A 23,186-nucleotide genomic window follows, 5' to 3' on the forward strand; every position below is an offset into this window, starting at 1 on the left:
GCAGACTGAAAAAAAGAAATCAAGTTTATGAAACCTCCGTTATTACAAATAGAGGCACCTACAATTTTATGCAGTATGATCTATATTTTGGTGATTGCATCAGGAACACTTCCTGAAGCTGGTTGTCTTTTGAATTCTGCTGTGCCCCTGATTACAACTGCTAAGATGCTGGAATGTGGCAAGGGAGCAGAATGGGAAAAATCCTGCATTCTGTCTATAGCAGTTGAATGTTTTTCTGAAGCATGCCATGCTGCCTCTGCTATAGACTACTTGTGTGGTTTTGATAGTTGTAAATCTTAACAGACAATCAAGAGCTGGTCTTGACACAGGGTCTCCATTCTTAATACTTCAGACCATCTAAAGTTTGCAATTGTCAAGAATTCCCAGTAAGAATGACAAAATTTCTTTGGTCACATAATATTGTACTGGATATAAAATTAATAGTTTTGGCCACAATTTGCTAATGTCAGTCTGATTTACTGATATATAATAAAACGTGAAAAACAAGATCATCTCAAGCTGCACAGAAGAAAAGAGACTGAATCACTGGGATGCAATTGCATTTTAGAGAAATACAGATTTTCCTGTATGGGTGTTAGCAAGATTAAGTTAATTGTAAATCCAAATCCTAAGACATTCAGTACTTTCTTATTTAAAGAGCAATATCAGAATGTCAAAAATATTTTTAAAACCCTGTCAGGAAAAATGGTTTCAGGTCACAAAAAGTGTCATCATCCAGAGTAGTTCATGATGGTATATTTTAGGAAATGTGAAATGTCTCGTAATACATTAATCTAGAAAATTTTTCATGATGAGCCGACCTGACAAATCAAGGAAACAAGCCAACCTAAAAGTGCTGTGCAACTACTGCTTTCTATTTCCATAAGATAAGAAGCACAGCCACACCACACAGTTTTACTGCTTAGAATAGAAGGAAAACATGGACAGGCTGTATAGATGGGTCAAGGCCACTCTCTTGAGTTTCAACAAAGCCAGGTGCTGGGTCCTGCCCTTGGGTCACAACAACCCCATGCAGCACTGCAGGCTGGGGACAGAGTGGCTGGGAAGTGGCCCAGGGGAAAAGGACCTGGGGGCACTGATTGACAGTGGCTGAACACGAGCCAGGGAGTGCCCAGGTGGGCAAGAAGGCCAATGGCATCCTGGCTAGTATCAGCAATAGTGTGGCCAGCAGGACTAGGGAAGTGATCATCCCCCTATACCCAACACTGGAGAGGCTTCACCATGAATTCTGTGTTCAGTTTTGGGCTCCTCATTAAAAGAATGACATTGAGGTGCTGAGCGTGTCGGGGGAATGACAACAGAGCTGGTGAAGGGTCTGGAACACAAGGCTTAGGATAAGTGGCTGAGGGAGCTGGGGCAGTTTAGCCTGGAGAAAAGGAGGCTCAAGGGTGACCTTATGCCTCTTTTCAACCACCTGAAAGGAGGCTGTAGCCAGGTAGGGGTTGGCCTCTTCTCCCAGGCAACCAGCAAAAGGATAAAAGGCAGTGGCCTTCAACATCAACAGCTAGGGATGACTGAGTGAAATTAATGAAAAGTAACCATTATCCATGGGACCAATCTGCATTCTCTTCCCAATTATACTGTTGCATTCTTCAGCCAAAAATGCAACTATGACACTGCATCCAGTCTGTTTTATCTAGATTGAAGTTTTAGAAATAGTTGGTTGTAGTGGTTTAGTTCGAAATCCATTACTTATATATTTTCCTTCCATTAGATAAGAATTATGAGAAAGTAAAGCAGGCACAAAACTTTAAAGAATATAAAGTTTATTAACAAAACTAAAAGAGGAAAAAAACAAAGTCAGAATGAGAACAAGTGACATGTGCTGAAGAAGCTCCATCGTGCAACCAACTGCCAGCAAAAGAATCACTTCCGTGGCTGATGGAGCCTTCCTTAACTAAAAACCCAAACTATGCTAAATCATGACATTCTTGACATTGGTTACTATTGATCATTCATATCCTATCTCTAATTTCCCTAAGCACCAAATGATTCTCTACAGCAAGACTGGAAATGCATAAAATCTTTTAGTGTTTTCCATAACTTTAAACCTTCTGGAAAGGCTTAGCATGTTTATATGCAAGTAAATCAAATAGTACTGGGAAATGTTCCTGGATGGTCAAATACAATCATCTGTAGTAGTAATCTGTTGGCCCAGACTCTGGCACACTTTTCATTCACACTAATTTATACTTTTTCCAGGCAATTACTAACTATGGTGTGGGAATAGGACTGTTGCAGGGACCATTCCCAATAAGCAGTTTGCATGCAGGCTCTTTGGACACTTCAGTGTTGACTAACGTATTTGTGTACTCTACCGTGCCAGTTGGCCACAACAACTGGGAACTTTCCCAAGCACATTTAATTTACTCCTATAAATACAGCTTTCCATTTCCCTCTAATGATGTCACAGCCTCCATGCCAACTCTGTTACCTCTTCTGTTTTAGCTTTGACACATTATGCCTACCTCTTTCTTGCTCCATTAACAGCAACTCTAGAAATGGGCAGTAACAGTGAAACACAGTAATGTTTGGGGTGGGATTGCTTGGGAGGATGATCTTTGTCTAAACTGAAGCAATAAACAACTGAACTGAACAAAGAGTTATTTGAAAGGGTATCCACGAAAGAGATTTGTGTGTGTTTTAAGTTGCTGATAATGTAAAAACTTATTTTTGGCCCTTATGAAAAGGGATGGTTTTTAACCATGGAACTTGATCAAACATCTCATTTTTAATTTAACTATAGCCCTCAGTGTTCCAAAGTGAACATTTTTTACTCTAATAGCCTTTTACTATATTACCTTTCAGATGCATTAATTGCAAAAATAAAATTTCAGAAATTAGGAAGAATTTTTGAAGGTTCTTTTAAAGCAAATTAAGAGGTCACTGGTTAATTTAATATGTGAACAGTTTGAAGACACATGAAGCAATAAAATATCTTGGTTAATTTGCACGTAAACCAAGTTCATCTGTTCAGATATTATGAGGCAGAGGGTATATAATGGAAACTTATGGGGAGATAATTGTGAATGAGTCATCAGAAATTTTTTAAAAATAAAATCACAAGTTTTATTTAAATTGTTGACTCATCTGTGATTTATTTTCCCAACTGTTCTATCTTGCTTGCCTGTCAAACCAAATCCATGGTCATCTTAAACAGACTGTGCAAATATTGAAAACTGTTCTGCCACTTAATAAAATATCTTTCTTGGTCAGTGTCTGAAAACTTTGAGTTAGAATTGTATTTGTGCTGGTCTAAATTGGTTTGTATGCCACCTGTTTATTCTGAGGTGCAGTGTTGTTCAATCTTAGGAAACCACACTCAACTGCAATTTCAGTGCCGCTTTCCATTCACCAACTAGAATGTTTGGAGTCTTGGTAAATGGACAGGAGTAGGAGTAAGAGAAAATGTTTCCTTTTGATTTCCATCTGGCTGTGCAGAGAGGGAAAAAGATATATTCCATCATGGTAAGCCACTATCTGGAGATGTAGAGACAGATAGTGAAAATGATCGGGGTAAGAAGGAATTTTTAAGTGAAGAGAGACTGTCAGGATTAGCACCATTTAGATAAAGATGAAAGAAACCATGATGTATTTATGTAAAATGTAACTTCCATACACCAAATGTATCTATTTTCTTTAGAGAAGAGACGCCTGTGGGTGAAGAGGAAAGATGATGTATAATTTTTTCTATGGTTGTCTTTCCCATACGGTGTTGCTGAGAGTATGTCCTATGTCAGACTGAGGAAAGGATTAAACCTTTATATGGATAATGCAGGTTAAAGCTGTAGTTGGCTTTTTTTTGTATCTTTTTTTTTTCAAAAGAAAATTCTTAATGTACTACCATTAAGAAAATTTTCTACACATGACAAATACTGTGATTTTACTATTCCATTTACCACATATCTTTTGTATACATTTTAAGTTCAATATATATATATATATCGAGTGCTGTGCAATTTTTTTTAAGGTTTTCTGTGCCACTTTAAGAAATACTAATTAATATTACCATTACTTGACACTAATCAAAATTTAAAGCTGCTACATGAAATTGGATGAAATATAATTTGTGAAATTCTGTGAAGTTCTAAACAAAATTCTGAGCTTTGAATTGTAATAAGTGTCTATCACACCTATTTAATGTTCATAAGAAACCTGTTCATGCTGCAGTGAATGTGAAAAAAGCACTGATATAGTACTGAGAATTAGGAACTGCATGGCCTGAGGTTGCTTTGTTATTTAAACTTGTAGATGTGATTTAACTTGTTTGTGTCACACTATATCTTTTAATAGAGCATGAATAATTTTGCAGTTAATTTTGCCATGCTCTATAGTCTTTGGTATCTTAGTCTGGGTTGTTAATCTTCCCTGTGATTATAGCAGCAGACTTAATCTGGATGTGACTGTGAATTTGTTGCTGCAGATGTTGCTTTTCACATAATTTGTTTCAGGAAAGTAGGAAAAGCCATTTTCAGGGTTTGTGTGGTTTTGGTTTTGTTTTACATAGTTATAGAAATAATTATTTCTGATAGCAATTATCCCTCAGGTGTACTTAATCAGTGGTGGGGGTTTTGTCATTGATTATAATATCTTCTTGTCATGTTTTGATAACTTGTTTAACATTCAGTTCAGGCTCCCAGGGTAGGATTCACTGCACTTAAGTTCAGATATCTAGAGCGTAGGCATTTCTGTCTTTTCTGCCTCCCACCTCTGTGGTGTGATTCATCTCAAACTAAAATAGACATCTAAAATAGGTCAGAAACAGTGCCCCTTGAAAGCACCTGTCTTTATTGACAGTAAAGGGAGCCTGTGGTAACACACAAGAGACACTGATGCTTCCACTGCAAATAAAGCCCACCAGAAGATGCTACAGTTCATTTCTGCCATTGCTTCCATGAAAGAAAAGAATGCAAAAGCCACCTTCACTTGGCAAGGAGATTTCAATGTGTCCTTGCTCAATAGCAGCCACATAATTCCCAGATTTCCATATTCTGTCATTCCACCTGAGACTCTCTGTCCATGAATAATTTTCTTTTGATCTAGAATCTTTATAGTCTTACCACTAAGTTTTCAGCATTTTCAAAATAAGCTGTGAGTGCAGAAGACCAGGCAGTAGTCATCTGCTACCATATAGAAGGGACAAGGTTTTGTTAGATGAGAGCAGTACTCTGTCAGTATCACAGTGTTTAATTTAGGTTTCACTACATTTTTATGCTTTTGTCAAGTAGCTATTTTTCCTGACCAAGGGTGGGTTTTTAGACTGTGATCTTTAATAATAACAGTTCTATCTTCATTTTAATATTGGCACACACATTGGTTGATTATCAATCCATCTCAGTTTTCTACCTTAAGATACAGATTAAGCCATAAGAATGTTAAGAACATATGTATTACACTGCTTATAAGTTTATGGCACTTTTTAGATGCCTGGCAAGATACATTGTGAATAATACTGCTTAGTCACTTGTATGATAAATATTGAAGTCATCCTGACTGAATGCAGAAAGGAAATAGAAAATACTTTTAATTTTTCCTATGTCCTAGAAAGAAATACTGTCTTACTTAATATCCTATCCTACCTTTTTTTTTTTTTTTCCCAAAGCATGTTTAATAAAGCAAAAAGGTGGCTATTGTGAAGATTAAGACTTAGAAAGTCTATTTTTGGGGGATTTAGCAAGTTTTGGGGATGTAGCAAGTTTTGGGGATTTAGCAACCATTCAGCCCAAAGATTAGAAAAATTGTGGTTTTATACTGTTTTCTTTTGACTTTTCTTTTAGAATTTTCAGGAAGATAAATAGGGTAATTGAAAATCATCATTAAATCAGCATTAATCAGTACAGCATATTCTGTGATCACCCAAGTCTGAATTGCGAATTAAATAAAAAATTTAAAAAAAATAATTAGTTCAATGGAATTCACATTTTTTAGCACTGGGAAAGCATCTTTCAGCTGTATTTTTATATCATGATTTTCTTCACAGAAAAATGCAATGTTTGCTTCTACTTAATATAGCTATGCAGTTGCTGGATCATTCTATATTTTTATAATAGTTTGAAAGGGGAAATGAAAGTCTGCTGAGTCAAGATCTGGAACAGCCATTTGCCCTCAGGGTGGTATTGACTGTTTTGTTTTATAATCCCATATCTTTTCTCTGCTGGAAAGATGATTTTAGACAGTATCAGTACACAAACACTGCCACTGCACTTTTAGAAGGGAAAACAACATCAAGAGGTTAAGGACAAGCACAGATAGGATACATTTTTAGAAGAGACTGTTTCTGCTTTCTACCATGACCTCTTACAAGGCTGTATGTATGACAATGAAGAGATGTGCACCATAGAAAAGTCTTGAGGTCTTTTCAAGCTAATGTATTGATTTGTGGCATGTAATTAAAGAAAAAAAAGGTAATAAAAGGTTTTATTGCTTGTATCTAGCTATAGTCTTTAGGAGACTACATTTTGTGAATAAAGCTGGAGCAACAGGTCTGACATTTTCAAACTTACTCAGTCATTCCAAGTGCTTGGCCTCTGAAGTGCACAAGAGTGAGATTTAAATGCTCAAAATGGCATCAGCAGGGCTGATGTGACTTAAGAGAGGCTATTCAAAGACTGAGCATCCTTGAAAATTAGATGAAAGATGTCATTAATTAAACAATTGAATTAGTTACTTCTTCTGGAAGTATGACTGTCAATATTAACAGTCCTTCAGCAGATTCCAATTCCAAGGGTTGTGATCCCGTTCATGATTATTGCCCTTGTTACCTTCAGGACAGAAAAGTTATCAGGGTAAATCTACTTAAGGGAATTTTATTAAATCATCAGTAATATTTCAAATTTTTCACAATGTGAAAGCAGGTATGATTATGTAATTGTATGGGTTTATTCTGGTTATTTTTCAAGTTTGTATTTATTCAGAAATAAATTCACCGACAGTATGGAAAAATTACGACATTTTAATTGAGAAAGTAAACAAACAGACCTCCTTTTGCAAAGGCCTGCTAATGTCCACAATCTTTACTGAAGAGAGTATTTCCAGTTCCCAGGTAAAGTATGGGATTAATCTGTCATGAATTTTAGCTTTTGATTCATTTCTGTAACTTCTTACTCAAAGGACCGGTTTAGCAACTTGCATCACTTATTATAACAAAAGATACTTTCCAAATGGAGCAGAAATAGAAATAAATAACAGACAATTGCCTTGGCACAAGCTTTCCTGACAGCCTTTATCTTCTAGATAAAATTCTGTTACTTACTTTCATTAGTATTTTACTCTCTGAATACTTTTTATATTTCCAGAACAGGATACATCTCTATGTAAAGATTGCAGAATGATTGCATTATAAAATAAATCATCAGAATGAAAATGAATAAAATAATACTGTTAGGAAGAAAAAGTATTTTTTGAAGGGAGGATAGGCAGGTTAGAGAGGATGTCTAGTCATAGTAAGTTGTAGTGCTTGAACACATTATCTCAAACTTATATCTTCTGTTTTTCCTTCATGGGCTCTCATCCTGTTTTTATCCTCAGGATGAGACACATAATGTAAGATGTTCACTTAAAAAGAAAAAGCCACTCTGCTGCTGATGATACATAGGCAATGATTATCATCTTATGTTCTTTCATAATTTCACTCATCCTTAATGTACTGTGTTCCTTTGCAGTAATGTACATGATTTAGATTCTACGTTTGCTGATAAGAAACTACTCTTTTATTTTGCCAAGAGCCATGATACCACTGTGTATAATGTTGCAATATAATCAACTTAAAGCATAAATAACAAAACTGACACCTAAGTGATATGACACATGGTCAAATAACAAGCTGACTGTTTACATTATTTCTTTTCTACTGTCTGGGATCACATTACTTTAGAGGTTTTGGTCTTGGTTCATCAAGAGTTAATGTTAGATTTGATGGAAATGTTAAAAATGTTCATAAAGGCAGTCACTTGTTTGATTCTACATAAAAAATTGTCTTTGAGTCCAAGGACCACCTAGACTTTTTCATGAAATCTGTAGTCATGTCAGAAAACAGAAATGTAGTCCTGGCCTCAAAAGTGAATGGCAGAGGACACAGGCTGTGTGCTAAATACAGCTTAGTAGCTGTGCTTTTGGCTGTTGAAACCCATGAGTGGTGGAGAAAAGTATGTATCTTTTCAAACCAGGTATGATTTAACTTTCAGAGATAAATCTCTCAATTTTTTGCAGTTTGGTTCACTACACAGTCTCGCAATTCTGCCATCCTCTCCTCCTTCAACTCTCACATTATGTTTAATGTCCAGTAGACTTCTCTGTATACAAGCATTAAGTGTTCATTCAGTTTCTTTTTTGGATTCACTCAGTAGTAACTGTCATCAACACATAACTTAAAAATAGATAAAACCAGTGTTTATATCAGGTTCATTTCAATTACCTAATAAGTCTCTGTGTACAATCTTGATTTACTGGTGGTCAAGTTATACAAAGGAAACAAGGATCCAGTGCTGGGAAGTTGAATTGTTTCAAGAAAAATGAAATGGTTCTTTAAATATTCCATCCTAGCTTTATTGAACCATGTGGAAAGGGAGTCAGATATAGAACTACTTAGTTGTTAAGTCTTCAGACTGTGTGAATTAATAAAAAAGAAAGGGAAAATTTCCTCCTACACAAGTAATCAAACGGCATCTTTCGAACTTAGTGTCATTATGGTTGCATTCCGTAATTGTTGATTAGGGACTGCATAATTGATAGGTTCATATAAAATATATTCTGCATGAGCCACTGTATTCATAAACTCACTTAGATACTGAATCAGCAATTTTAATTTTATTGACTTTTTATGGCCTAGAGAGATCTAGTGTTAGATAAATGAATTCTGAAGTTTGCCATTTAAATGAAAAATAGTTATAAGAGTTTGAAGTTGATTAGTTGATGTTGACTCTGTTTTTTTCAAAGCAAATGCAATACTTGGTAAAATATTTCAGTATATGCAAAAAAACCAAGGTTACGTTAAAAAAGAGTTGTATTCATATTTGTACTTCCTGTGTAAGTTTTGTCATTGTTCTTGTGCTTCAAAGGGAAGGCATCATACAGAATAAACCTGCTGGGACATGTTTTATCCTTTAGTATTTCTGATGTATAGTTTTACTTCTAACAGAAGATATTTTGTTCTGCAGTGTACTTGTCATCAAGGGTTACATGAATCCTTATGTTCAAGATTAAAATAGGGCTCATAAGTTCATACTGCCTTGGTACAAGCATTTGTTCTTGTAAGACACTTCCTGCTACACGTTGGTATTTGCATACTCAAAAGACAAAGACCAGTGATGGAAATGTTGATAATTGGCTCTTAATTACAGAGACAAGATGAAAAACAGTCTTTACTTATCAATAAGATAAGCTGATCTATTTCTACCAGTTTTAAATTCTGTAAGGATTTTTTGGCTAGAAGCCTGAAAGGGAGCAAGAACTTCCTTGTACTAGGTTTCATTGTCTTTAATTCTCCCACTTTGCTTTCTGGGAGCTATGCCAGCTGGGAATGGTTAGTTTCTGAAACTCAATATGTGTGAGTTTTATACATTCTTTAAAGTATATTAGTCAGATTTTGGTTTTGTGTTGCTTTGTCGATGGGGGAAAAAAAGAAATAATTTTGGCATAGAGCTTCATTAAATAAGCTGAAAGGAATTGTAAATAAATTTGGATATGAAGAACAATTAGATTTCATGTGTGACTTCATGAAGATAGTCATTGAAATGTGATATGCAATTTGAATATCTTTTGTCTGAACTGTGGTAAAGGTTTACCATCATTTCCAGCCATTAATAGTTGGAAACCAGAACTCTCTAAACATTAATATTTTTCAGTTGTTTAAATCAAAATCAGGATATTTTAAGCCAGATGAGTAACTTATCATATGATACTCCCGCTATTTTGATGTCTACAACAGAAGATGATAAAGAAACACCAATTCAAGTACAGTGTTGTCAATATTGGAAGATTAGTAATGATTCTCTGAGTCTGTGAAGTAGAAGTGATAAAGTCTAGAGGTTTAATGTGAAAGCTCTCTAATGTTCTGAAAATCACACACTCACACTGCTCCTGGAGGAAGGCATGTTTCTTTAACTTTGTTTTCCCTGATAGAGACAGAAATGAGAATAATATGTGATATAAAGTCCATGTTTCTGGATAATTACTCACCTAACTCAATTAGAGCTGGTGATTTAAATCTTAACTCAAAACATCTGCTTTCTATTGCACTACATATTGTGAAGAGAAACTATATGTCACAAGCACTAGCACATTAAAAAGCTAAGTGTGTTTGTCAATTTAAAAAAGCGCATCTTGTCTCTGCAGTCAGAAATAGAAGGGTTTGTATTAGTGTCCCTGAATTTTCAAAGTACTTTACATAATCATCTCATATACACAAATATATGCCTTCCTTTTTGATGCATAATTTACTGGGTTTTTTAATATATATGTATCTCTACATAACATATCTTGGTTTTTTTTATAAAAATGATAGGCTACGCATAAAAACGCCAACTTAAAATAAATAAATAAATAATCTCACTGAAAATTTTGGAGAGTAGTATCTAAATAAAATGTAAAGTTCAACATAATTCATATGATATAGATTCAGAGCTTGATAACTCATACATTCAAAAGTAACTGGAACTAAAGCCATCATAGAAGCATTGCCATATCTCATACTTTTAAACACATAGAACTTTTTCTTTTCATTTAGATTTTTTTTTTCCTCCACTATAAGTCTCACTTCATGGAATAATTAAATCATTACTTGGAAGATTCATGGAGCAAATACTTGAATGGGGATTGCATTTATTGTAAGTACTTCTACCACTGAGCTCTAGTCATGGTCTTTGGGTGTGTTTCTCCATTTGTCCTGTTGGGTCTCTTCAGTTTCCTTCAGTTCCAGCTTGATACTCTCCTTAGTCGTTGTTGCATTCAATTAGACATGGAAGACCTGGTTCCAGCTCCTTGTTCCGAAGAGATTGCTGAATCCCAAATTTGGAGCTGCTGGCTTTTCTGAAATGTGACTCTTTCTGTAATTGTGAACACACATTCTGCCATGCATCAGTTCATGCTTTACTGAATTTACCTGTGCTCTAATTGCTTCCTGGCCAAGAGGTTAGTTTCATATTTTTCAGAAAAAAACTGTTGTAAACAAATGGTTTCAATCTATTTTGAGTATTAAACCAAAATGATATTCTGATTCCATGAGGATCCTACAAGAACACGATGTTGCCTGTATTGCAGTGTGGTAGAAAAAAGTCATAGTCATTACCTTTCCCCACAAGGTTGAAGTTAGTGGAGAATTAGAACAACAGTTACAATGCCATGTCTTCTCTCCAGTTCTATACTTATTAGATAGGTTTTTACTGATTCAATATGTTTGACATAAATTCAAGAGTGGTGGGGCTATTGGTTTTTTTTTTTGGTGGCATTGTTGGTAGGTTTTTAAAGTGCAAATTTCTTCACCTAGGCGGGAAAGCCAAAACAACAGATAAAAGATCAGGAACAATATTTTCAAAAGCATTTTTATTATAAGAGGCAGCCAAGTTATGGTGAACAGTGATCCCAGTAAGAGCTCCCAGTGGAAGGCTACAGCTAAAAGAAGATGTGCAGTCCTAGAGGAACAAATAGGGAACTAGCAAGTCTAAATGCTGCAATAATGTTATGATCATGAAAGGCATTATTGCAACTGTTACTAGAGCAGTTAGATGTAAGTATGAGTGTACTAGTTTAAGATTTAGCACATGCCAGTATGAGAAAATGAACTGAGTTTTCTATATTCCTGGTAGAAACAAGGTTTGAAAGTTATGAAAGTTGAAGCAAGAGAAGTTCAAGCTAATAGGTACAGTTACTGAGTAGTGAAAGTACTTAACTATTGGAGGAATGTATGTGGGATTTTGCACATGAATTCTTCAAATTATGCATTTGGTGAGGAAACTATGATGTAAATTTCTTTAATCTTTCAGGGCAAACCATTTTAAATATCCATAAAAGAAACTATTTATTGCACTGTGGAGAAACAGCACATGTTTGGTAGGCGTATTATAAAGAAGAAAGTATCCGCTCATAACAAAAGATTCTGAGATTATCAACAAACTGGTATCTTTCACTTGACCAGTTGAGGGGCCTCTTTGCTAATGCAAGCATCTAGACCTTCTGGAAGAGAAATCAAAGAGGGGAGAATACACTGAAATCTAGATCTTAAGAAAATGTTCCAGACAGTAGTTTTGCTTTCATTCTGTAAATGTTATAGAAGCCGTATCATGGTAATTATAAGAAATTGCTAGATATGAGTAGGATCTAAGAAGATTTTTTTCACTTTGGCTTACAAAATACGATTATTGCAGTATGCACCACTCTGACATACACATTTAAACAGACAGACATCTCTGCATCTTTCCCAACTCCTTTCATAGTCATTTTACTTTAGAAGCTGCATTATCTCCTATTGCTAAAAGCATTAAGATAAAACAGAATAAAAAACATAGACAGCCTGGCAACTCACCAGGCTTTTAGAATTTTGACAAGTTCCTTTTGAAAGTACCATTTCTTAAGTGGTTTTTCTGCCTCTTTTAAACCTTGTGAATAAAATAAAAGTGCTTGACAGAATATGCAAAGTTAGTTTTGCAACCACTTCACAATTTTACCCTTTTCTGAAACCCTGGTTTTCAATTTTTGGAAATTGAACACTTATTTTTTGTTGCTAAAAGGTGTCAAGTTCTTAGAATATTACTTTCTTTATCATCTTAATGTAGTTCAAATTATCTGCATTTGATGAAAAAGATGCGATGAATGCTTTTTGAATGTGCAGTGCAGTTGTTCACAAGTATTATCAGCCTTAAAAAATAACTTCTTTAAAACGTTTTGTGTATAACTAATGAACTAAGCTGTAGGTCTGTAGCTTTGCTAAGCACAGTAGGGCTCAGAATAAAATTCCAACCTTATACTTAGTAATGTTAGGTAAACCTTTCTTCAATAGAGATTCAGACTGAAGATGAGAAAAAAAGAGTTAGAAAAGAATGAGAAAAGAGACGCTTATAATGTGTATTATATTTAAACTGACTATAGCTCTGTAAACAGACTCACAAATATTTTTTTCTCCCCAAAAGTAGCACCAAAAATTAAGAAATGTAAAAAATACTAATTTGGAGAGCAATACACAGCTTCTTTCTTTTTCTAGACAAGACAGTCAAAACGACAAAAAATGCCACCTTTGTGTTATTTAAAGCAAGTTGTATGTGTTAGCACAGCTGTCAGCAACTGAAATGATAAAATTATCATTGTTATCAAGTACAGCTATAAACTGAACATGAGGCATGCTTCAGGTTAGTCAGAAGAGGTCCTCTGTTTTTCACTGTGCATGCTTGCTTGAAATGAAACTGTGTTTTATTGGTTAACTGGGATGCTTAGCATAATCACTTTGCAAGGCTGTGGTGGAGGGAGGTGATTATCACTGAGAACAGATGGGCAGGTCCAAAGCGTTGCCAGAATCTGCACAAGCTCCATGTATTGTAGGTTCTGGCTCTCTTTTCTTTGGCATTTCTAATTTTTATTCATCGTGCATATTACAACGGACTAGCTGAGCTAGAGGTCAGGGAGCAATGACCTTACAGTTTAGCTCACAGATGCAGGAGTGAGGAATTCAAAGCGCTGTCAATGTACATCTGAACGGATGGGACAGACTGAATTTTGTCCAATTGCCTCCCTAAATGTATAAAAGGATTTGTCTCCGAGCTTAGCACTCTGCTCTGCATCTGTAGCTCTCTGTGGATTGTATTGTGTGTCACCAGAAATGATATTCTCGGATATGAACACTGTCTCTGCCTCTCCTAAAGTACATCCTCCTAATGGGACCCGGTTTTATACTTTTCAGGTAAGTGAACTTTAATGAAGCTGAAAGGATTTTAAATGATAGGTAAACTTTGAGTAAGAGTAGCTAATATGTTAAGAAGCTTATGTATTCATTAGTTTTGTATATGTAGGAGAAAAAATGTAATAAATCAATATCATCAGAGTAAGTTTGCTGCCTTAAAAAGATCAGCATGTAACTGCCCCTATACTAACACAAAATTACATTCATTATGATTTTGCTATTGTTTGTGTTTTCCAATAATAGTATAATCTTGTAATTAATTAGATTTATAGTTTCTTACATGGACCCACACTGTCTTTCTGTTTAGCTCAGATAAACACTCTGTTGAAATTACCAGAAATTCCAAACTCAGGTTATACAAAATATATTTTAAAAACTTTGTATGTTGTACCTGTCTGGATTTTTTAATATTAATCCTGAATGTAATTTCATGCTATCTGATGCTAATTTGATTCCTGTGAATAGTAATCATACATATGCCATCGATAGAACAGCAGAATCTATTGGTAATCCTACCAATTAAGGGTCTTGATTTTAAGCCAAGTTTTGCCTCATCCAGGTAAATAAACTGGTGCTTAGCTAAAGGTAAGAGTGTATTATATGCTCTGTATCTTAACTGCAAGCCAATCTAATTACAACCATCTTTCAGTAGCATTTCATTATAACTAATCTTCAGTACCTTGGTTCTGAAAAACTATGTAATCCTACATTAAGATTTAACAGTAATAAAAAATCCCTTACACACACCCCTGCCCCAGATGGTCCTTACAGCACTTCGGCCCTGCAGGGCAAATCAAACACTCCACTACTTAAAGTGGCAACAGATTTTTCAGCTCAGCCTCTGACAGAGTTAGGATTTAAATATCTTTCCTGTTCCTAATTGCCTAGCAGGTTTGTCTTTCTCATTACTTCTGCGATTGTAGAGGGATTCTTTAATATGTAATAAACCCTGTGTATACAACCAGAACAAGCAATCTGAAGCAAAGATGATCATAAAAGTTGCTTATAAAATGCGTGGCAAACTTCTGTCACAAAATCCAGGTACAGCATTCTTTCAGTCCAATAACTGCATTTCATTCTTGTCTTCTTTTAAATCCGTTGTTTTTAATTGTACTGTCTTGCCCTTCTTACAGTGACCTCAAATAATAGTTGAGGGCTGTGCAGAAAGAATGGCATCCTCCTAGCAGTGACGATCTGCTGATCCTGGCAGTGATTCAGAGACATGAGTGCCCCAGGCCTGTTCCTCTACAGCATGACTACTTTTTTCACACACTGACATCTAAATATTCTGTACAGCCTCCTGTAGCTATGCTCTTAAACACAGTTCCTGATGGCAGGTATTCTTTCTGAATATGTCAAGTTGAAAAAGTCACGAAAATTAGGATGCTTGGTTGTGATACCAAACTGAATATATTATTTTGTGGTACTTTATGAAAGTGCTGGTGATTAAGTATATATGTTTTTGACAATATGTATTATTGCTACTGGCCATCACTGTGATTACAGTAGACATTATCCCAGACACAAAAAATTCTCTTTTCAAAATTATTTCTTCCTCAGATTTTTGAATTAAGGGGTCACTAAATAAAAGGAACTTAGAACTAAATTTCCTGTTATATCCTGGATACTTTAATGAACAATGTAGGGTTAAATGACCTTGGAATGTAAAGCTGATAATTCTGGACAGTATGTGTTTGTGTTCTAGAACAGCTTGGTGTTATCAGTGCTAAAAGAATCCCTGAAAATTTAACAAAAAAAAAAAAAAAAAAAAAATTAACCAAAGAGAGCCTGTATTGTCCTGTGCTGTCCTTTTTCAAATTTTCGCCCATTTATTTAATTATATATGTGCAATATAAAGTGATGTGAAGCAACTTTCCAGTTCTTGTCTTGGCTTCATTGTTCCTTGTTTCCTATCTTTTGACCACCATGTTTGCACTACCTTCTCTTTCCCTCTTGAGTTACTTCAGTCTTTGCTTACAAATGTAATAATTGCTGAGAAGGACTTCATATGATTCTCATTACTTTTTTTGATCTGTTTTAAAGTACTTTCACCTTTAGCTTTCCTACCTATTTTATTGTTTCTATGTGTTACATTGAATCTCTTTGAGACAGAGAATCTCTTTTGTTTAAATAGCTTGCAAAGTTTTGAGACAGGTTAATGGTTCTTAATTTGAAATATGTACACTGGTATTTAACCTAAATGTGTGAAAATAATCTTAGCAAAAGCAATGTCTAGCATGTCCAAACCAGAACAAGTACAAAAATTGTGAGATGAGGGACTGAACGTGGATTGATGGAGGACAATGAGTGATTAAGCTACTGATTTCATTGAACACTGTTGTAATGATTAAACAGTTGATTTAACTGTGCATTGATTCAATAACAGAACATATTAATTCTTTCAGCAATGGAAATGGTACTGAAAGAAGCAAAAAGCTTGTGTACAAGTTGTAACTTCATTATCAGCATTTCACTGATTCCTCAGGAAATAAGACCGAGCTGGATTCTACTGGCCAAGGAATCAGACTGGCCATACAAGGATGCACCTAGCAGAGCACTAGGGCTAGGGATAATCATAGTTACTGTTTGACAGACTAACTGTCTGAAGATTCTTGATGCTCCAATGTCTGCCCTTAATTACATCAGTATCTGCGACTATCTAGAAGCTATGATATTCCAGTACCATGGTTCTGCTCAGGAAATTTGTCCTGAAACTCTGCAAACGTTAAAAAAATTATTTGGTTCAGTGTATTTCCTGAACCAGCTGCTATAATTCAAAGCTTAAGCTTTGATTCTTAGACTGTGCTTCATTAAAGTAATAAAAATAGAAAACTATATGAGAGGAGCTTTTATAAAGAAGTTATGTATTGTCTGAAAGGGAGGAGTTATAATGCTGTTATGAGCAAGGTTTAATTTTAAAATAACGAGGGCAATACCAAAATTTAGTGCTTTGTATTTCAATATCTGAGTTTCATCTCAATTTGCTTGTGCAAACCTAGACAGACTTCTGCAGCTATATAACAGAAAGCAGTGATTTTTCTTTAGTTTTGCATTTGAACTTGATAAAAAGATAGTATTTCTGCTGCTTGAGGTGGATCATTTAGTTTCCCAGCAGTCCCATAGTGAACATCTTTCATGAATATTGTAAAACAGCAAAATTAAAGTAGTAACATTGCCTTGCTCTCTGCTTGTACTTTGCTGTATTTAATGGCTATTTGCATATAATAATGATACAGGTGGAAAATTTTGGCTTAGAAAGGAGATGTGTTTAACTTGATTATTGGTTGTGGTACTGGAAACATTAGTTCACTGGAAGAGTATTTCTATTCGATCTGTTTTTACTGGGGCCTTGAGGGTTGTTCCTTTTATTATGAAAGCACAAAGGAACTTAATTTTGGAATTTCAGATTTTGTTTCTGGAAGTTGTCTAATACTGCTTTGGTCATTTAAAAGCAACTTAAGATTATGTTGGTCTTTAACATATCCAGTAAATATTTTTTGTTTTCTTAAATTGGTTGTATACAGTAGCACGTGAACATGCAAAACTTCTGAACATACAAAGTATCTTCACATTGTACATGATGTTTATTTCAACAGAATTTGAATTGGAAAAGTCTTTTTTCTCTTTCAGTATCTATGAACAGTATTTTAGCTCTTGTAAATTTCAGTTGTTAAGCTAAGCACACATTTTAAGCCCAGAGCTAAGCACAGACCTAAACGGAAAGTAAAAGGAGTTGCTAATAGGTTCCAACTTAGGAACTAGGCATGTGCAGTAGAGAGAGAAAAAACATCCTCAAATTGCTGCAGTACATGAGATGTCATGGATCCAGCTGAATCTTTAGTTTTGAAATCTGCAATATATAGTAACAGTTTCTGTAAATCTTAACCACAAACTTTTAAAGACTTGGAAGCAATACTAACCCATTTTATAGTCAGATGAGATTTGTGGTTTATAAATGCACTCCTAGGACAACTAGAGTGTACTCCTTTTTGCTAAGGAGTAGTGAAGTAAGGGCTGGTCTTTTCTGAAAACTTGGGAGATTAAAGCAATTTTTTAAAGTTACCTGATGATCAGAAGTTCCATAAAGAAATAAAATTGCCTTCTTACAAAACCTGCAGAGAAATCCTAAAATATTCATGTGACATAAAATTGTAAATATACTATGAAGTACTGTAAAAGTGTATTGCTGATCAAAGGTGTGCAGCTGGGTTACTGGGAAACTGGGAACATTTCTATACATACATATCTATTAACATTATACTGATTTGTGCTGGCTGTTATTTCTTAGCAACTAAAAGTTACTAAGTGACAGTGAATTAACAGAAAGCAAGTAAAAATGTTACTTTCTGGTACCCAATGTGCTTTGAGCTCTCTGGAAAACCCCCCCCATATTCTGTAAGAAATGCTGCATATACTCATTAATTTTCCTATTATTATCTATATTAATAATTTAAATCATCTGTACACCTACCCAGAACTTCTGTTTTATGCTGTCTGTTTTAGTAATTCTATTTTCTTTTATGTATCTTATATGAAAATAGTAAATGAAAGAAAAAGGCACTTCTATAAGAGATAATATCTTGTCAGAATTCGTAGTTGTACTTGTTAGCATACAGTCAGTAGGGACGCCATGCCACTCTTGTTTAGTAGGCCATAACTTTTCAATTATTTTGTTACTTCACATATTTCTGTGCAATATCATTTAGTATCAAAGAAAACACCTTTTAAATTTCTTTGCAGAAATTACCCAGTGCTATGAAAAAAATATGTTTATTCCAGGTGTTGGAGAGGGGTTAATAGTCACCTTGTATCTCACCACTCATACCACAACAAAATTCTTGTAAAATTGGATGTGTCTGTTCCTACTCTATGCAGACTTTAACTGCACATGTAGAAAATGCGCCACATATAACATGCAGAAGAGAGCCAAAAACCTGTGTATACTTTCAGACCTGTGTCACCTCATCCATGGGAGAACCGTGGAATCTGATCTTACCTTGACCTTCAGCTAACTATGTGGGCAGCTCCTTCCACCAACCCTCTGCCAGGCGTGAGATTTCTCCCATAGTTTTGCCTAAATAAAGATTTTCTGTTCTTATTTATGGCACAAGCACAGTACATTTTTTTCAGAATCATCATGTAAAAGTCCTAAGGGTATCACCTTTGTGAAAGCTGCAAGTCCACAGCCAGTTGGTAACTTGTATCAGTAATGGTAGTGAACATCACTGGAAGGCCAGCTTTGACAGGTGTCCACTGAGTAACTGGGTTGGTGTGGAAGAAGTTGTGGTGCAGATCGTGCGGGTTGCTGTGGACTTCAGCAGTTTTGAAAGCTGTGTTAGTGAATATAAATAACAGTGGCAGAAAGGCTGACAGTTAAGTAGTTTTTAGAGACCTCTGACATGTTAACAGTGGCAGAAAATAGTAATGCTGGACCAGGGCTTTACTGTGTAGCAAAAAAAAAATCTTTAAAAAATATGGGCAGTGTCAAAGGCAGGAGACAATAATAAAGTGATTTGCATTGCAAATACCTCAGAAATATTTATAGCTTTATAAGTGGGTTTTATATAATTTTGGAATTTAGGAATTTCAGAGGAGTGCTGTGAGAAATATGCTTACAGGCTCTTTTATTCAGAAATAAATGACTAATGGCAATAAAGGTTGGTCTCACGTTATAAGTTAGTGTTATTTCCTTTTATTTACTTCTATTATTCTGTGATACGTATTTTTATTTGCTGTTTGGTGAGAACAAACTTAGAGCTTTTCTGCTCAAATACTGACATGTTAATGTGGTGTTATTCTGACAGTAACCAAAAATATGAATTTCTCAGTACATAACTATAAAATTTTGAAGGAGAAATATTTGAAAATTTTATACATGAAAACATGCTATGCCAAATAAACTTACAATAATTTTAATCTTGTAGAATTATTTTTAGAAGGGAGTCTGTGAGTGTTTGTTAATTAGTTCGCTACATTGACAATTAATAGGTTTAATCATTTTACTAAGTTGGTGAGAATGTGGCAGTTGGACTCCAAAAGTGGAACAGAATTATTCAGTCTGACAGGAAAATAAGAACATTGTTGAAGTGTTCATCTAAAACGCATTAAAACTGTGTTACTGTGAAGTATTTAATGTGCCTTGGGTATCTGGAGAAATAATTTTGTTTGCAAAAGAAACAGGTTTTTCTTTTTGCATAATTCTGTTGTGCCAGAGAATTGTAATTTGGGCCACCAGAGCTCATGAAAGACAATGTTTTAACCACAATCCACACATATGTCACACAGACCACCTCTGAAAAGCTACTTGTTTTCTGGTTGGCTTCTGATTTTTAGCTGGAATTGGGCTGAGAGCTGCCCCATCTGTGTGGCTGCACCACCACATACCCTCTTCCTGCTTAAAAATCAGTAGTGTTACATGGCTCCATATTTTCCATATTTTGTTTTTCCAGCTGGTCAATAAAATGGTCTGATAGTTTTTATGAATCTGCTCTGCATGCAGTGAACTGGGAAGGGTGACTTGACTGAATATTAACTGATAGTTTTGATCTATAGGTAACTTTTGCATCCTCCTCTGGGTAGAAACACAGGTTGCTTAAGGAAAACCTTAGAACCATTATGGTTCTAAGATAAGCCTAATTACCATGAATTCGGTAGTGGAAATCAGGAAAACTAATCCTTCTTGCCAAAAGCCTCCAATCAAAACTAACTGTATGCACGTACATATACACATGCTTTCAAATAAAAACCCAAACCAACTAAGAAAGTACTTGAGCACAGAACTGTCTATAGTATTTTTCAGTTGTAGAGACTTAGTAAATTATATTGCTTACTTAAAAAATATGATAATTAGAATAAGTGAAGAATAAGAATACAGGATCTTTAAATACATACATACAACAAAATAGAAAGATAGAGCTTAAAATCTTCATGTCTTAAGTAAATATTCATGTAGATTTTGCTTTTGCTTGCCATAAAAACAATTTTTTTCCACATAATACCATTTTTTCATTTGTTGAAACTGAACATTAACCAAACAGAGCAGCCAATGCAATTTTCCTATGTGGAATTCCTATCATGTAGAGTGTGGCCACTTCTACTTTGCAATGTAATGAGGTAGAGTCAGAAAGTAGCTTTCCTTTTTCTTCCAGAAGCACTGGAGCTAAACCAGAGCTGCTGCTTCTTTTGCAGCTGAGTGGATGTGACCAATAAAAGCAGGGGGCCAGTAGGAGGAATAGCAATAGGAGTGCTTTCCTCCTATTCCAGAAATAGGATCATGGTACGGTTTCTGAATCATAGCTAGAAACCATGTTTCTGGCTCAATTTCAGAAGAGCTTTCAGTGTTGGATTATTTTACCATAATTTGCATGGAAAATAAAGAAATGTACTGGTGCTTTCCAGACTAGTAAGGATACTAAGGGTGACTACACATCGGTGTGTGTTGGTTTGATATTGGTTGGCCCAACTGAATACAAGCTGTATAGAGTTTCAGATAATAAGCTTTCTTTATAAGGAAAACCAGAACAATATAGGCATAGTCTGTTCTGAGACAGCACAGACTGTTTCTATATGGATGAATGTCCTGAACATCCTGTATAAATTGTGATGATAATCTTTTGGGAATGGCATTGTTTTTCCCTTGATGAATATTACCAATCTTGCTATGCAGCACTGATGAAACATTCCCATCCCTGCCTGAGAGGAGAGTGTAAGTAATTGGCTTATTTCGTTGTACATTTCAAATATATTCCTAGTAGTTGTTTCAGATCTAGATCATACTGCCTTTTTCTTCTTGATTTGCTACACATTGGACCAAGTAGGGGACACTACCATCCTAGCACAGTATTAATTTTATTTATATAACGCACTTTGTCCTCAAGGTTCTTTTATACATTGTTTAGAAATTTGTAAGGCAAGAGGATTTGTGGCCTGCCTGATGCTCATAATCTATTCACTATCAACAGCATCAGCTGATGATGTTGAAAAGTGAGTGATCTACCTGAAAATTTCTTCTTTTACTTACATCTGTCTTAAAGCAAGGAAAGAAAGCAGGTGAAGGCAGAAAACACAAAATACTTGGCATGTTGAACTGTCCTATGATTGAAGGCAAGCAACAAAGTGCTTATGTGATTTTAATGGTTTTAAATACTTTGAGATGTGAATTAAGTTTTTGCTGAGGAACTTATGACAAACTATGTCTGCAGATATGTCTGTTTTGGGGAAACTACTGTGATAGAAGCATTAAAGTAAATAATTTTACCTTTATTTATAGGTTGTATTTTCATTTTGAATGCAATAGTGTTAGTACACATCATAAGATTTTTAATCCTAAATTTTTTAGTAGTGATTTTAGTAAATAAATTTTATTTTGCCTTTTCTATTCTCATCTAGTTCAATATTCAGTTGGCAGTTATGCTTAGCAGAATATTTATGGAGGACTATGAGGCTAGGATTGTTTTAAAATGACAGGTGGCATAATTTAGTTGAATTGTGATTCACTCAAAGATGTAAACTAATGAGAAGAATATGGATTCAGTATTTTCACTGAAAGAATTAGAATTAATGATTCATGGAAACTTAAGTGTTCTGTGATATTTTTGCACAAGGAGGAATTTTACAGTTCTGCATGACTAAGAGTGTTTATTCCTATGAAATGTGTTACTCCTACTGTTAGGTCTAACAAAGTATGAATTAATTTTTATTTATATTTTTAATTAAGTATTCTGCATACATGGTGGTGGCACAGTGTGAGGAATGACTTTGTCTACACCATCAACCTCAACAGGGCTGGCACTGAGCAAAGCTTTGCGAAGAGTGGTGAGCAGATGTCAGTAGCACTGAAAACGTGCTGAGGGTGAGCTTATATGTAGGGATATGTTGGTGCTCTGAGCCAAACCAAGGAGTAAGGGAAGAAACTTGATCTGGATTCTGGAGTTTATGTCTCCATTAGTATGTAGCGTGGCAGAGTAAAAGTCAATCTGTAGAGCAAAAGAGGAGGATCATGCGTCTGTGTCATTCACAGGGAAGTTGTTTTGGAATAGGTCATCAGGTCCTCAGGCTGTACATCCACAATGGGATGGAAAGCATCAGATTCACTCTCACAGGTCATCTTTCAATTTAATTTTATCCAGGAGATACCCTGTACAGGCACTATGAAATCACGATGCAAACCAGAGTTGAGACAATGGGGAATCCTGCTTCAGATTGCCTGATAGAAAATGAAGCATTAATGTAGACTTGATTTCTCTAATGGCAGGACCTGATAAACAGCATTTCAGAATAA

The 23,186-nt window shown here is 35.2% G+C and overlaps 1 protein-coding gene across 14 annotated transcripts in view; it reads left to right on the forward strand.

The window, feature by feature from the left end:
• The window catches only part of PPFIA2 (PTPRF interacting protein alpha 2), a 294,096-nt gene that overhangs the window by 83,400 nt on the left and 187,510 nt on the right, over positions 1-23,186 (forward strand). For 4 of the 14 annotated variants that reach the window (XM_048302569.1, XM_048302570.1, XM_048302571.1 and 1 more), the window contains exon 1: positions 13,488-13,906. The exons of 9 other annotated variants lie outside the window; for them this stretch is intronic. In XM_048302569.1, the coding sequence (XP_048158526.1) occupies positions 13,826-13,906 (81 nt within the window). In that variant the 5' untranslated portion in view covers positions 13,488-13,825. Of the gene's footprint in view, positions 1-13,487; positions 13,907-23,186 lie in introns of those variants that run through there. One more of the 14 variants, XM_048302573.1, reaches the window with a different exon arrangement.

Source organism: Corvus hawaiiensis, chromosome 4, assembly GCF_020740725.1.
Source record: "Corvus hawaiiensis isolate bCorHaw1 chromosome 4, bCorHaw1.pri.cur, whole genome shotgun sequence".
NCBI classification, from domain to species: domain Eukaryota; kingdom Metazoa; phylum Chordata; class Aves; order Passeriformes; family Corvidae; genus Corvus; species Corvus hawaiiensis.